At 46.3% G+C, this 17,326-nt stretch overlaps 1 protein-coding gene across 4 annotated transcripts in view; it reads right to left on the bottom strand.

Annotated features, from left to right (window-relative positions):
• Positions 1-17,326, bottom strand: part of PLXNA1 (plexin A1) — a 311,748-nt gene that overhangs the window by 98,782 nt on the left and 195,640 nt on the right. For all 4 annotated transcript variants that reach the window (XM_081900456.1, XM_081900454.1, XM_081900457.1 and 1 more), the window contains exon 9: positions 16,188-16,302. In XM_081900456.1, coding sequence (XP_081756582.1) covers positions 16,188-16,302 — 115 coding nt within the window. The remainder of the gene's footprint in view (positions 1-16,187; positions 16,303-17,326) is intronic.

Raw genomic sequence — 17,326 nt, 5'->3', positions numbered from 1 at the left:
GCTCCGCACTCGTGATGCTGGGCTGGGAGCTACACAGCAGAAATGGCTCTGACACTGGCCAGGCCTTTCCCAGCTGTTCCCTCTTCCGGAGCAGCCAATTCCAAGGACTAATGAGAACGCTCCCTTACCCATACTCCACACGTCTGTCATCTCCTTAGCCAGGTCTGCATATTTTCAGCATGTACGTTCATGGATACTGCAAGCAACGGAATTTTGAACTAATTCTGAGCGCACAGGATGCCAGTCTCCAGTTCGAAAAGCAAGCTGTCAGGCCATATTATTTCAGAGATAAATAGGAAAGCCTCTACATCACATCTGCTGGGGTCTCTTCTCGGATGTCCCTCATTTTAAAGGACATCCCTGATTTAGCAAAATTGCACCTGCGTGAAACAGCTGAGAAGATGGGAGGGCTCTGCTCTGTGCAAAAAACTAAAGCACAACTTTTGGGGTCTGTGGTTAACAGAGCTCTGAATGAACAGGAGTTTGCAAGAGAAGAACATTTTTAAAAAGGGAAAAGTGTGGTGTCCTTTTAAGGGACCATGGAAAGGTATCCTTAGGAATCGGAGTTCTCTACCCATGCTCAGCATCCCCTGTCTTTACCTTATTGCTAAATAATGCCAAACAACTCTTACATTTCTTGTCCACAATCAAAAGCCTTGCCAAAATTTCTGTAAGTGAAAACATGCGAATGAGCTTAGTTAACTTGCATAATAGGCTTCTGAATACTAATATTTACTCAGAGTAGACCTAACAGACCTATGTTAGTAATGGCTATTAATGGGCCTATTTTGAGTAAATGTTAGTTAAGAACAACGCATGAAATCCATTATTCCAAAATTGTGATTGAATGATAGGAACCTTCAGACTGCAGTCTTATGTAAATTTACAAGGGAGTCAGCCCCAGTGAACCAATAAGAGGCTTGCCTTAGATACATGCATAGGATTGTGCTCTCCACTGCTCACCTATGGGGGGAACCAGAGTAAAGAAGAGATGAACAGACTTAGTGCTGAAATTCTCCACAGTAAGCACCTGCCTTCAAAGCACATGCTCATCTATTCAAACACTCTCCCACCCTGCCTTCAACCTCCTCAAATCATGCTTTTAATTAGGAGATCATTTTGCTATAATAGCCAATCACATTCCGTTGTCATGCAAAAGTCTTTAATTTCTTTAAAAATTGAAATTCGGGAAATTCAGTACTGAACAGCAATTATTTTTAAAAAATGAAGAATCTGTGGAATTAGGAAATGAAGAAGAATGTTCCTGGATGACTTCACATGAGCATGTTTTAACTTTCCCACAGGCAGCAAGAAAAACCTTCCACATGCTGCTGCTTGCTATTCGATTTTTTTCTCAGCAGAAATTTAAGAGACAATGAATGAGAAACTATTAAAAAAAAGGGTTAAGAGCCTGTGTGGGCGCTGCACTAAAGGATTTTTCCATTACACCTCTCTGGCCAAAACCCACAAGACACAGACAAACGTGCAATTTAGCCAGCCCAAGGCTTGCCTAAAATAGCTCCAAGGATTAATCTAACATGCATAAACGAATAGTAGGATGCAAAGGGTAGGATGCATCTCTGGCCCCAGCCCATCCCAAAACGTAAGCAAGAGGCACTGAAAAGGGGAGTGTGTTGGCATCCTCACCACATTCAGAGGTCCCTCTTTAACCACTTCTCTTTGGAAGCCACATGAAAACAAGCTGAGTAAAAGCCAAGAGCAGTGGGCCAATAGGAACAGCGAGTCCAATGGCATTTTGTCTGTTCTGCTTCCCTCCAGAACCAAGAACCGCAGAGGCAGTATCCAAAGAGGAAGGAAGCAGGTTCGGAGGAGGCTTCTCCAAACATCATGCAACTGGCTGAGGAGATTAAAAATTTAACACAATGTGATGAAAATCTTCAGCTGCTGATTGCTGCATATCACACTTCTGTTAAAGACAATGGGGGTGATCAGGCTGTTACTTCCACCCCGCTGCCCATTGGGCAAGTTCAACTGAGCATGAGTAGACGTAAGGTGTTCACAGCTTAAAATGCAGCTAGGTTGTGCTTTTTCTCAATTTGGATCAGAGTTGTTTTAGGGGGAGACACATCAAAATGCAGTATTTTTCAAGAAAAAACAGGACAGATGCAGGATAGATGTGTGTGAACACTGCTTCCTCAACCAGCAGTGGGAGCACACTGGATGCAGAGTAAATGGGAATGTGCATACAGCCACAGTCATGCACTGATCACTGCTTCAGCCACATAAGGTTTAGAATTACACCTGCCAAGGTTGCTTGCTTGCTATTTCTTCCCCGTGTTGAGTCTTCCTGAAAGACTTGGGCCATACATGCTGCCCCAGCTTAGAAGAAAAAGAATTCAATCACTATATATGTTCTTCCAAGCTAGGTTACACCTGCTTGTTTTTGCATGCCACTATACCATTCACCTCTCTATATATCTATATATCCCAACACTTCTTCTTTTGTATGCCTGTACCCTGTGGATTTAGAGTTTACCAAGGCTACGGCCCCTTTCCCCATTCCCTGAAGGTACAGGAGCAAGGATTTGGCTTTTTCTTTTCTTTTTTAGGGGAAGGATGCCCCCAACAGCTCTCACAAACTGCTTAAAAAATGTGACACTAAGCCACTCCTGCTAGCTGTGACTCCCCTTCCTGTTTCAGGTACTCCGCATATAGCAGCCAATAAATATGAACGCTCATCAACATGGGCAGAGTAAAAGAAACATAAATGCTTAATGGCATTTTCTTTTTTTAAAATGCCATTCAAGGCTAAGGGCTTTTCAAAGTCTACCGCTCTCTTTCGTTTCCCAGCCTTTTGGTCTCACAGTTTACAGACATTGGAGTCTCCATACTGATGAGTGTCTGGTTATTCCTCAAGCTTACTCCTTCAGCTCTTGGGGGTGCAAGGGGATGCCCCGCTTGTCTTGCTCATCCATTTCTTCCCAGGTCAACAGGATCAGGCTCACCAGCAACAGCTTCTGCCTTTAATAACAGCTGACAGAGTTTGACCCATCGTAAGTAAGATAAATCCCTCTTTCCTCCCACGTAAGCAGCCCTTGCAAAAGAAACTGTGCTGCTGGTGGCTGGGTGCTGGATAAGTAACTGCCAATCTCCCATGGTTCCTTTTCCTGGAGGGCCCAAACTCCCAGAGATGATAAAGGGTGGGGTGGAGGGGAATTAATTGTTCGTTGCTGGAAGCTCGACCTCTTGGATGTGGAGCCCGACACTTATCAGCCTGGAGGGGCTGTGAGACAGGAGTCACAGTGGGAAATGACACAGGGAGAGAAGGAAGCGAAAAATACAGCTGAGGGCACCTCCGCTATGCCAGCACTCACAGCAAAAGATTAGAGCAGGATTCATCTAATGCAACACGGGAGCTGTCAAGCTGGCTGTAGCACAGCACAGCACAAAATGCCTTGTCCAGAGTAATCCATGAAAGCAGAGGACCCAAAACAAACAAGTGCTAGGAGCTAATATGAGGCAGAGCCCAAAGGACATGACTGCTTCTTACTCAAAGCCAGAGGGGAATATGTGTTAGTCATGAGAATGCAGAATGGCTGGAAAGGTTTAAAATGAGATTAAAAGGTGCATAGGAGTTTAGGGCAGACTGAAGGAGGAGATCTGAGGAGAAAGATGAGAGATGTAGCTGCTGATATACACACCTTTTTAAAAAATGACATAGAAGGACTCAAACCTCAGTGGCAGAACTGTGAGGTTCTGCTGCAGTGAGGGGAAAAGAGTTCTGCATGTGTTCAGAGGTGCTCTTTTTATGACTGCTGGCACTCCAAGAAGGGTCTGTGGCTAAGCGTTGAGGAGACCAGACTCATGCTTCTCAAAGAAAGGAAAGAGAGTACCTATGAAAAGGTGGGAACTGGCATTTATGGACCCAAAATAGCTTAAATGTTTTAGCTTATCCTTGAAGGTGCTCAGCTTATAAAAAATAAGAGTTAAGGTTAAGAACTATAGTATATCTATATGACAAAAAGTAATTTTCTTTTTAAGTAGAAATATCAGGCACTGAAGAAGATTCTGTTGAAATGTCTTTAGCCAAATGGCTATTAAGGAGCATTCATTTCTATAGGTACTAATGGGCATTTGGCCTTCATAAGAGTACTGCTATAAGATTTCTTTAGGGGTCATAACCTCCTCCCCCCCATCTCCTTTAAATACAACAGGACAGCTGGGAAATGTTTACAAACAAGGGAAGGGCTGTTGTGCTAGCATAATGTATTCTGTAAGCCCAGAGAAAAGGGAAAGGGGGTACTTTTAGGCAGCCAGTGAAACGTGCAAAGTTACTAAAATGCAACCTTTCTCCATTTCATTCTGGTCAAGATGTTAGATCCACTGCGGAGAAACTGTGGCCTTCCATACGTGGTTTGATTACAAGCTGCCATCATCCCTGGCCATGTTGGCTGCGGTTGATGGGGGTTGGGAGTCCAGCCATATCTGGAGGGCCATGGGTTTCCCATCTCTGTGCTGAATTGTGAAGTTTTGCTTACTGGGAAGAGAAGAGGTGTTTCCTTTGCTTGAATTGCCAAGTGTGTCACCTAGCTGAAACCAGGCAATTAGCCCTATAAAAGGCCTGTTGGGCACATCTTGCACTGCATACAAGAGGGTCAGAAAAGGAAATAGTGTGTGTGAGAAATTTCTTTGTCACTTAGTGGGATCAACAAGATCCATTTTTTAAAAACTCTCACTTTATAAACTGTGGGTTATAAACCTCCAACCTACGGGTTAAACCTGGTCTCTCACTGGTCCTGCTTCACACACACACACACACACAATGTGTTTTTGTCAGGCTAGGATGTTTCTGAATTCTGGTTGTGCCTGTTGCTTTTATGGATAGAGAGGGGTGTGTGAGTGTGTAGGTACTAGCCTACCACACAAGGTAACATTTGCATCAAATGTTCCACCTACTTTTGCCTCTAGCTCCACCCACTACCACTGGAATGTGGCCCTCAAAAGGTTTTCCAGAAGCAAATGTGGCCCTTGGGCTGAAAACGGTTTCCCCACTCCTGACTTATAACGGTTCCCTCCACCAGAGTGGAGGGCAATTGCTTCCAAATGGTGTCAATCTGTATTCTGACACACACAATCTGGAAGGGTGTCCTTATTTCTCTGTTGCGGCAAAAAAGAAACAGAACGGCGGCAGCGAGGTCTGCTGGCCTCTTAAAGGGCAAGAGCCACAGAGTGGTGTGAGCTCTCTAGGGATTAGACACAGGAGTCCTTTGTGACCCACCAAGTCCTTTTGAAGAACACAAGTCCTTTTGCATTCTGCTGACAGGGCTGAATGGCAAAATGCCTCTTAAGATATTGTGCCACTGTTTATGGTCTGTCCATAGTGCTTTCTGTGGAGGCAGAGGTGGATTTTATGGTCATCTGAGCCTGCCAAGGGCACAATCATTTTCACAATAGGAGTTAGATATTAATTTCAGTATTTTCCAAATACCGCTTGCCGGATGGCAACATAGCTACGTGTTCTCAGTTTGCCCTTGGTTCATTGAGACTCAGGGGGTGGTTTTTGTCCCCTCATCCCACCCCACAAAAGGCAGGAAACTGTTTGAAATAGTGCATGCTGCCTAACTTATGGAGGAAGGTGATAATTTACAAGGCAGAAACCACAAAAATAGCCCTGTTGTTTATCAGGGACATCACATACTGGCCTTTGGAACCACCAAAAGAAGGTGTCTGAAAGGTCACCTAACTGCAGCTGCAGTTGTTGACATCAAGGCTCTGCAAATCCATCCTGCATCCTCTCTTTGTCCATAGTTCCCCCTTTGTACATCTTGGTTGGGGTCATATATTTAACACACCCTAACCTCTAAGTGAAACAGTTCTGAGCATCACAGGTAGCTATGAACTACTTTCTCTAGACAGAGTGTTTCATGTTTCAACATCTCTCATCAACCACCATTTTAGATTTAGCCTCCAATTTGAAAGCAGATCTCACAATCAGAATAGTAACATATCTAAATTAGCTACAAATGCCTGTTATGATCAAGTACCATGTTACCCTTTAATGAAACAACTATAATATGGCACTTGCCTTGAGCCAGGTTTGGCTAAGGCTTAACTCTCAGGTATGTTCTCAGTGCCATGATTCATCACTAGAACATGTGGAGAACATAATTTCTTACATGACATGTGGAGAACATAATTTCTTACATGAATCTATGCTCTTAACATGAAACTCATTGTATGAAATGTATGAAAACATACATTTCACTCATTGTTCAGTTATTAACCCCAGTGCCCACATATCTAGAATCAGAGGGGAAAGAGGCCTTCTAGGAAGACTTTATCTCCAGCAGCAATATGATTAAAAATTAAGCCCTGATAAGTTGATCACAGCTCTCTACCAGATCACCTTTAACTCCAAATGCACCAAAGTTCTCTATATGCATTCAACTATATTTTAGAGAGCCCTCTACAACTTCATTTAATTTAAATGCTCATAATAATGGTGATGATGATGATGATGATGATGATGATGATGATGCCTTCCCAAAAAGGCAAAAGCCCCTGAGAAAATCAACCAAGTAGAAGGATGGATGGAACTGTTTTGGACAGGCAGTAGAATTTAACTGAAACATTCAATAGGTGTTCACAGAATGTCTTTAATTTCCAAAATAATTGCAAACTGGGGTTTAAGTCTGCCTCAGAATACTTGTAAGTGTCACCCTGATCCTAAACATAGGAGGCTGGCTGTGGTCAGCAAGTGGTGACAGAAAGGAACTCTGTACATGTTAGAAACAACTCTCTTTTTTACTTCTCTTTCTAACTTCATTCTTTCCAAGAACTAAACACTGGAATTGAAAACAGACTCCGGAGCTACTCTACCTCAAATTATACCTCATTCCTGGGGAGTTATTTTCTTTCAACATGGGATGTCACACTGTACAGAGTTGACAGCCCCTGCCTTCACTACTCACCCAGCTCATAATACCTAGACAGACAACTAGCCACTGTGGAATAACAAGAATTGCTGCTATACAAGGGATCTTCAAAATGTGTAATCCTCCAGAGCAAATGCAAGAAAAGCCAGTAACTGGTTACTTTATTGGGAGGATGTATTACATTACATTATCTAAAAAAACCCTCATTGCAACAAAAAGGCACACAGTGAGATTGTTCTGTTGTCCTGAGTTCATTAGCCAGTGCACTGTATTATTTTAGCACTCCTTGCTCCTTTGCAATCTAAAAGTGAAACTCTGTCCTTGCCTCTAAGAATTAACACTCAGGATACAAATGCTCATTTCTGCAGGGCAGGTGATCTGTCACTTGGAATCACTGATTCTCCTTGACAATTCAAACTCCACATCACATGAACCAAATCAGAAATGAAATAAAGTATGCATTGTAGGAAATGGGTGGTTTCCTCAGCTCTTATATTAAAGTCATCCTTAAGGACACTGGAGGATTCACCATATATACTGTGGAAATCTCCATGTGTCTCACCTGCAAGGTAGCTTAGAAGACAATTGAAAAATCTGTCGCAATCATAACTTGGATTTACTGGAGGAATACTCAATCAATGCAGCAGAGAAGGAGTTAAAGATGTGCCTGAGGGCTGAAATGACAGACTAATAAAGATAAGACAGGAAGAGGAAGGAAGGACCCCAGTGAGTGCAACAGTGACCTATCTGAAACAGACATTCTGGCCCGCAGGCTTCTCTCTTAATGGCTTGCAGACTGACTGTGCAACCAGGGTAAATCAAAAAAGGGTGAAGAAGCAAAATCCTCTTGGTGCGGAAAGATTTCTCTCCACTGAAGTTTCCAGAGCATCCCGCCACACAAAGGTCTCACAAGCCAGGCCCCTATCTTCTGAACAGCCTGGCTAACGTTGCCAGTCCAAGGGCCTCGCCGTCCCACTGCAAACCTTCTGGGGACCACTTGCCCAAGTTGGTGTGGCTGAAGTGTAAAGTGCACATGACTGAGGCCAACTTGAAAATCTTATTAATGCATATGATTAACTGGAATTAATGTTTAAAAAACCGATTGAAATTAATTCATTGCCCTGGTATGGTTTGTTACAGTCACCAAAAACTAATACTGCTTGACTTTAATGGTCTGTAGCAATTATTATTCTCCCCCACAGCACCACCTTTAAACATTAATGAATTAATTGTCATTGCTCCCCCTGCCTGGGGCATAAGGAGAAGGGTGGAATGGCAACCACTTCAGTACAATTGATAGTCTACAATTCCTTTTATAAAGCACCATCTGTAGGGGCCCTGTTCTACTACCTCTGAACTGAAATTCTCCTCTTTCTCTGAACATCAGCCTTTGGGTTTGAAGCTTAAAAGCCTCTCCATGAGGTGACAACACCTCCCCCACTTCACTGTGTTGCAGCTCTCCCTCTCACTGGTGACCATTGTTCAAATTTCCTCCCCATCATGGTGCTGGGCTGAGAGTCATGAGGAGGAAAACGGCACCTTCCTCACTAATGCACCATTGAGAACCTCTGCATAACACTGTCCTCAGTGATGCTCATAGCTGTGATATCATCCAAGTGCTTACAGAAATCTCCAAGCGCTCCAGAAGCGTTTGTTGCAGCAGAAAGCAGCAGCAGCTCAATGCAGAGACCCCAGAAAACTGTAGGGCCCTTTGTAATCCCTACAAAGCCCAGCCACTGACAGTTACATGCCCTGTATTGCTCTCATTATGCCTTTAATTTTTGTCACCACCACTGAAAGCAAAATGTCTTGGGAGGCCTTAGGGGCCATATCTGGACCAGGGACTGCAAGTATGTCACTGCTATGACAAACCATAGTTTACAGCTAGAATGAGCCTTGGGCTCATACACTCTCCCCCTTCTCCTTACATGCAGAGAGCAGGAGGCCCCTGACAGCATTTACAGTGGAACCTTGGTTCTCAAACTTAATTCATTTCGGAAGTCTGTTCAACTCCCGAAATGTTTGAAAACCAAGGAGCAGCTTCCAATTGGTGCAGGCACCCCAGAAACAATAGCTGACAGCCACGTCAGACATTCGGCTTCCAAAAAACATTCGAAAACCGGAACGTTTACTTTTGGGTTTTCAGTGTTCGGGAGCCGATTTCTTCGTCAACTAAACGGTTCAAGAACCAAGGTTCCACTTTACTTTCATTTCCAATGAATTCTGGCTCGTCATTGCATGTGAACAAGGGATTCTGGTTCATAATAAACTCTGTTCAGTTTCAAAGCAAGCTAACTTCAAACCATGAATTGTGAAGCTGGCTTGCTAAATTAACCAGAGCTTGTTATAAACCATGACTCTTAGTTCACAGGCAACAGCACACCAAGATTAACTGAAACTAAAGCCACACTGCTGAAAGCTCTCCTCTCAACCATGTAGCAAGAAAAAAGAGTTGGTGCTAGGAGTAAGGTTATGTGACGTGTGAGCCCAAGGCTTGCCCAAGTTTGTTCCAGCTCATGCAAGTCATGAGAAACAATGGCACGTGACTTGCTAATCTGTTCTCTGTATCAGATTTAAGGAAGTTTTATGATGCTATTCTAAGCACACTTAGTAGTGCATTGGAAAGCAGTGGGACTTGCTTCCATAAAGGGGCAAGATGCTTGATTAATATGGAGAGTAGATTAAGGTCTGTCTTCTTTTGTTCCACTAAATGCCTGTCCAGCCTTTCTTTTACAACTTCAAAAGGGAGAAAATTCCACCAAGTTTCCAAGACAGTTTCTTACACTGTGGAATTTCAGCCAGGCAGGTCTTCCTGAAGATTAGCCAAAATACTTTTAAACCATTACTTCTTATACTATCACAGACAGAACAATTCACAGACGTGAACAGAATGAACAATTATTTGTTCTCTTTCTCCCACAATGAAGCCTGTTAACCTTTTTTCCACACCTCCAAGCCTTTTCTCCAATCTTGTTCCATAGATAAACATACCAAGGTCCTTCAAGCAGCTGAAGAAGGAGGAGAGGACAGAGGGTGAAGAAAGAGCTGTGAATGGAGGGGGACACTTTCCCCTCCTCTGGACCCCCTGGGAAACACAACAAACCTGCTGCACCTGGAACTGGGTGTGGAGAGTGCAGCTGAATGAGACATAGCTGAGGAAGTAGCATCCACCTTGATACCTGCCCATAAAAAGCAAGTGCAGAGGGAGAAACTAGGGTGATAGCCATGGTTTCCAGCAACTTTTATCAATGTGAGACTTTTGTGAGCTTAGTGTTTGTCTGGACCCTGGGTGAGAATCCAGGGGGCTGAGAAGGAATGTCTGAAGGAAAATGAATTGATACTGATTGAGATATATTAGTAACTTTGTTTTAATGTGATGTTTTAATATGTAACTGTGCATTTGTAATATTTTGCTTAACATGTCTGTTGTTGCTTCAGTTTTCTGTACGCCACTTGGAGATACTTTTAATACATTAAGCGGTATGGAAAGTGTCAGGGAACTGACATCTAAAGCGCCGCAGGTGCAAAGGCTCCCTGAGGTTGAGAGAGCAGTAGCAGCGGAAGAGGGAACCAGTAGAGGGCGAGCAAGAACTCCAAGGGAAAGTGAGTCGGAGGGATGGCTCAGAGACGCTTCAAGCGAAACCAGTGGGGAGGTCTCAGGACCTCCTATAGGGACACCCACACCTCGACGGAAACTGTCACGCCGAGAGGCCAGACGACGTGTTTCCGTTAAGGAGCTTTTATGTTGGAAACGTTTCCGAAAGCAGCCACTTTCGGATTCTACTAGTGATTGACGCAGCCATGCTGGAGGGGCTCCGTCACAGGCAGAGGTTTGAAAACCTGATCAAACTCTGAGGGACTTGCATTTTACGCACAAGCAGCTCATCGTCCCATCACAGCAATCCGAAAGTCACCGAAAGCCAGCTTGTGCAGAGAGAAGCATCATGAGCAACCCAGCCGGAACCGGGGGTGCAGGAGCAGCTGGAGGGGGTCCAAGCCTGGAAGAAAGGTACAGAGCGTTGGAGATCCAGTTGGCGCTGCAAACGGCGAGGCTTGAGGAGAGGAGGGCTCAGGATGCAGAAAAGGGAAAGGAGAAAACCACCCCGCTCGCCAGAAAGGTACCAGGATTGGTGCAGAAATTCGGGGGGGATCCCAGGAACTATCATGCCTTTAGAACAGAGATGCAATACGCTCTAAACTTGCAGTTTGATGACTTCCCCGACGAGGAATCGCGAGTGGCGTATGTGATTGGCCATCTCGAATCCGGGGCGAAAGATTGGGTTAGACCCCTGATGGCAGCGAATAATGAGATCTTAAAGGACACGAGGAAGTTTTTTCGTGCCATGGACCTGATGTTTTCCAGCGATATTGAGCAGGGGGTGGTGCGAAGGCAGTTAATGGCTTGCCAGCAAGGAAGCAGATCTGTCCGTGAGTACTGGACTGAATTTACTATGCTGATTCATAAATTGGGGTGGGACCTATCGGCGGAGCCCATCCAAATGCTTTTCGAAGAGGGGCTTTCTTCAACCGTCAAAGATGAGCTTTCCCGGGGGCCCAGGGCGGAGTCTATGGACCAATTAACCAAATCTGCGCTGGCCATAGGAGCGCGCCAGGAGGCGAGGGCTTTGGAAAGGCGGGAAGGGAAAGGAGACCGTTGGAGGGAGTTCCGCATTCCAGACATTCCAGAGCCATCTTTCCCGCCGGCAGAGCCGATGGAAGTTGGAACAGCGCGGGCGCGCGCAGTTTCAAATCCCAGTGAAGGGCGGAAGAAGGAGGGAAAGAGCGCCAAGAGATGTTATCTCTGCCAACAGCCAGGGCACTTTGCCAGAGTCTGCCCACAAAGAAAGGAATGGCAAGGGATGGCAGGAGCTGTTGGGGGAAAGGAAGAGGAAAGCAAGGAGCAAGTAAAAGCCAACGCCTGGCTGCCACCGTCGGGGCACAGCAGCCAGGCCAAAGAGCAATGAAAGTGCCCATGCCAGAACCTCCCAGACCTGCTTTAGTGATAGAGGTGTTACTAGAACTGCCAAACGGACACCCACTAAAGGTCAAGGCGCTTTTGGATTCAGGCAGCTCCTGTAATTTCATGAGTAAGGAGTTTGCAGCTGAGCACCAGATACAGACCATCCCTTTAAGTAACCCCTTGCAGGTGACTACGATTGACGGCAGAGAGCTGTTGGGGGGAGAAGTTAGCCAACAGACTGTCCCGATGATAATGAGAGTGGCAAGGCACACCGAACAGATAGCGTTTAATGTGGCCATCCTGGGAGGAGCGCCCATCATTTTGGGGATGAGCTGGCTGGCGCTACACGATCCGCTAGTGGGCTGGCATCAGAGGGTGGTCTCCTTTGGGTCAGCGCATTGCCTAGAACACTGCAAGGAGGGGAAGGTCTCGGGAGGAGACAGAGTCACCCTAGCGGGGATGGAAGTGATGGGCAAAGGGAAGGTGCCCCCGCAATACGCAGATCTGAGCAACGTATTCAGCGAAAGGGAAGCAGACAAACTGCCACCGCATAGACCCTTTGACTGTCAAATCAACCTACTCCCAGGGGCCCAACTCCCAGTAGGCAAGCTGTACGCCATGTCAGACAGGGAGATGCAGGAGCTGAGGGAGTTCATTGACAAAAACTTGAAGCGAGGTTTCATCAGAGAGTCCCGAGCGGTGGGGGGCAGCCCAGTGTTCTTTGTGGACAAAAAGAACACAGACAAACCGAGACTGGTGTGTGACTTCAGGGCCCTCAATGCAGTGTCGGAGCCCCTGGCTTTCCCTATGCCCCGAATTGACGACATTTTGACCAGAGTAAGGAAGGGAAAGATTTTTACAAAACTGGACCTGCGGGGGGCGTACAATCTGATACGCATAAGGAAGGGAGATGAATGGAAGACCACCATGTTTACCCCTTTGGGAGCCTTTGAATACCTCGTTATGCCCTTCGGTCTACAAGGGGGCTCCGCCTGTTTTCAAGCTTTTATAAACCACGTTCTGGGACCTTTGCTCTACAAGAACTGTGTGGCCTTTTTAGACGACGTGTTGGTGTATTCGGAAGATGAGGAACAGCATGTGAGGGACGTTCGAGAAGTGTTGGGCAGGCTGCAAGCCAACCAGCTGTGGGTGAAACTGGAGAAGTGCCAGTTTCATACCAAGGAGGTGGAATTCCTGGGGTACCGCTTGTCAGACAAGGGATTGGCCATGGATCCAGGCAAGGTTCAAGCGGTACTGGAATGGAAGACACCGAAGACCAAGAAGGACGTGCAAAGATTCTTGGGGTTTGGGAACTTTTATCGGAAGTTCATCAAGAACTTTGCCCACTTGACGGCGCCCATCACCGACTGCCTCAGCAGCAAGAAGAAATTTGTTTGGACGGTGGAGGCGGATCGAGCCTTTGAAGAACTGAAAAGGGCTTTCGCCTCGGAAGAACAACTTCTGCATGTGGATTTACAAAAACCCATGAGAGTGGAAACAGATGCATCCGACCGGGCTATAGGGGCGGTCCTTCTTCAACCGGGGAGGAGTGCGTCGGAGTGGAGACCGTGTGCATTCTTCTCGCGGAAACTGAATAAGTCCGAGAGGAATTACACGGTGTATGACAGGGAACTACTTGCCATTCACGAAGCATTCCGGAGGTGGAGACATTTATTAATTGGGGCACAACACAAGGTGCAAGTGTGCACCGACCACAAAAATTTAGAGTATTGGAGAACAGCTCGAGTGCTCAACCAACGACAAGTGAGATGGGCACAGGAATTCTCCAAATTTAACTTTGAGATTTGTTATGTGCCAGGCCCAGAAAACGTCAGGGCGGATGCGCTCTCACGCAAACCAGAGTATTGGGAAGGGGAGGAGGTGATCGAAGAGAGACATGTCATCCCGGAGGACCGCTGGGTGTGTGGGGCGGCGCTGGTGGGGCAACGGGAACTGGTGGAGGAAACGGAAAATGATGAATATGCCCAGGATAAGCTCAGAGGTCTCAGGGGGGAGGGCGAGAGCCCCGGAGGTTTTGAGGAAAGAAATGGGGCATTGTATTACAAAGGGGCACTGTATATACCCGAAGGTGAATTGAGGGGGAGAGTACTCAAGCAGTTGCATGATAGCCCCACGGCGGGACATTTTGGGCAACACAAAACCATGTGGTTGGTTACCAGGGAATTTTGGTGGCCTAAGGTGAGGGAAGATGTAAGGGAGTATGTAAGAGGGTGTGACCAATGTCAGCGAGCCAAAGGGGAAAGAAGGGCGCCGGCAGGGTTATTAGAACCTTTACCCACACCAGAACGGCCTTGGGAAGCGATATCAATAGATTTTATGACGGATCTGCCAAGGTCCAAGGGGAAAACAGCCATCATGGTAGTAGTAGACCTGTTAACTAAGATGTGCCATTTTGTAGCATGCTCACATGCAGTCACAGCGGAAGAAACGGCGAAGTTGTTTGTGGAACATATCTTTAGGTTGCACGGGGCTCCCTCGAGGGTGATCTCAGATCGAGGCAAACAATTTACTTCCAGGTTCTGGAGGAAGCTCATGAGCTTGCTACACGTGGAAGTTAATTTTTCAACTGCCCGGCACCCTGAAACCAACGGGCAGGCGGAAAGGGCAAATGGCATTCTTCAACAATATCTTAGGTGTTATGTCAATGACAGAGAGAACGATTGGGTCGAAAAGTTGGCGTTGGCAGAATTTGCCTACAATAATGCGGAGAATGTGTCCACAGGGATGAGTCCCTTTTTGGCTAATTACGGGTGTCACCCCAGGGCATTTCCAGGGGAAGGAGGGGAGAGATGGAGCGTTCCAGCGGCTGAACATTTTGTAGAAGAGATGGAAGCCATCCATCAGCAGCTCCAGCTCAACTTAGAAAGGGCCAAGGCACAATATAAGAAGCAGGCAGACAAGAACAGAAGGGAAGGTGAAACCATAAGGGTGGGGGATCAAGTGTGGTTGTCAACCCAAGGGTTGCCGTTCAAAGGGGGTTGTAAGAAACTGAGGCCCAGAAGATTGGGACCCTTTGAGGTGATTCAGCAGGTCAACCCGGTAGCTTTCAAACTCCGATTACCCAACCACATGAAATTGCACCCAGTGTTCCACAGGTCGTTACTGTCACCATACAGGGGGGGACGTGAAGGGGAGCACGTCAGGGGACCAGCCTTGGAAGAGAGGGAACGCCGCAACCATGTAGCGGAAATCCTCGATTCCAGGTGGAAGGGTAATCAGGTGGAGTATTTGGTGGCGTGGGAAGGGGAACCGGAGTCAGAAAACACCTGGGTAAGTGCAGAGGAAGTCAATGACGAGGTTTTAACAGAAACGTTCCACCAAAGGTTCCCGAGGAAACCTCAGCCTATAGCAAGGTTTAGGAGGGAGTATTTCGGCACCACCGATGAGGAAGAGGAAATGGAAGGGTTCGCGGAGTCGGAGTTGGAAGATGGAGTGGACTCTGATGACGAAGAGTACCTAGAGAGTAGGAACAGCAACAAGTGGAAGGAAGTGTTCGCGACGTCGGAAGATGAGGGAGGTTCTTTCAGGGGTTTTACCTCCTCACCGCCAGTAGGAGAGGAGACGGGAGGGGGTGAAGGGGGCCCTGGAGGGGAGGTGGATGTCAGGGAACTGACATCTAAAGCGCCGCAGGTGCAAAGGCTCCCTGAGGTTGAGAGAGCAGTAGCAGCGGAAGAGGGAACCAGTAGAGGGCGAGCAAGAACTCCAAGGGAAAGTGAGTCGGAGGGATGGCTCAGAGACGCTTCAAGCGAAACCAGTGGGGAGGTCTCAGGACCTCCTATAGGGACACCCACACCTCGACGGAAACTGTCACGCCGAGAGGCCAGACGACGTGTTTCCGTTAAGGAGCTTTTATGTTGGAAACGTTTCCGAAAGCAGCCACTTTCGGATTCTACTAGTGATTGACGCAGCCATGCTGGAGGGGCTCCGTCACAGGCAGAGGTTTGAAAACCTGATCAAACTCTGAGGGACTTGCATTTTACGCACAAGCAGCTCATCGTCCCATCACAGAAAGTAAATAAGCAATCAAAATAAGCAATCAACTTTTCCCGATATGATCTACCTTTTATATTCTCTCTTACCCTTGTGGCTCTCTTAAATCATTTCCCACATTTTTGAACAGTGATGCCCAGAACAAAGCCCCATATACAAATTACCACAGTACAAAACAGGGTGGTGTTATTTTTTACTACCTGAGCCTTGGATCAGATGCTTTTAAATGATACAGGTCTTTTTGTATGTAGTATTGTTATGAAGAAAGGGATGGGGGGGAGAAAAGATACAGAGTTGCAAAGGCAGTCTTGGTAACTTACCTCAGACATGTTGACACGCCCTTCCAGAAAGGAACAGTCAGCGGCATTGTGGGTACAAATATGACGATATTTACACCAATGGCAAGGGAAGAATCCATTCACACAGGACAGGCAACTGCAAGAAAAAGAGGTCAAATCAGCAAAAATATTTCTGGAAGTTTCCCATGTAACAATTCAATAATTCGTTGCTGTTGCTGCTTAAGATACAGGATCCCCAAAGTTCCATGTCCAATAAATATTGAGATCATTTATCCCCAAGTCCAGTGCAATGTTTCAAGAGCAAGACGGAGGCAGGGACAGCTTAACAGTACATGGGAACACTAGACAAAGTTGAGAAATGAAAAGCTTACACTGTCCAACACAGTTGGAGAGAAGGTTTTACAGAGCTGAAGAGTGAATTTGCAAGTATTTGGATATGGACATACCATACCATAAGCATTATGATGCCCAGAAGCATTTCTCTAAAAGCACCCAATGTTTTTTTTCCCAGCAAAACATTCAGGATGAGCCACAATGTGGAGCCAGGAAGATACAGGGCAGACTAGAATTTTGTGGGACTAGAACTCCCAGATCCACCAAATGGAGCCAGGTACAAAGCATGCACACTTAGGACTAGAGAATCCCGAGCCAAGAAATTTGTTCTGAGTACCATAAACAAACACTTCCCACACACGAATTGTTACTATAGTTAAACAACGGTGAGTCAGAAACCTTCAAATCACCCGAAAATCTACCAGAATATCCTGTACTACCTTCTGCTCACCCCTGCCTTAGAGCCACAGTGAGGAACTGAGAGAAATATCAAAGATTTGAATGTCCCCTACTGGGTCATCCATGTCATACCCTGCAGCACTGTCTCCTCAGCACCATGCAGGAGCAGCTGAGGTCACTATTGAATCAAAGATGAGAGCATCCCTAGGACTGCGGCACCGCCTCCTACGCCTGCATAAACAGAACGTTACAAACGTCACAGCTTAATGCTCTCATTCCTTAATCCCTGTGCCAACCGCCTTCTCCTCCTCCCACATTAGGCCCCATAATGCATTCCATGTGGTCAAATGTGCACCCCCTGTGACCTCTCCGCCTAACTTGGCAACGCCAGGATCCTTTCCTCACCATCCATTTGCATGTGGGTTGAA

The sequence above is a fragment of the Podarcis melisellensis genome, assembly GCF_964234715.1.
Source record: "Podarcis melisellensis genome assembly, chromosome: 2".
Classification (NCBI taxonomy): domain Eukaryota; kingdom Metazoa; phylum Chordata; class Lepidosauria; order Squamata; family Lacertidae; genus Podarcis; species Podarcis melisellensis.
Note: the sequence above shows the minus strand (reverse complement) of the source record. Positions and strands in the feature narration are given on the sequence as shown.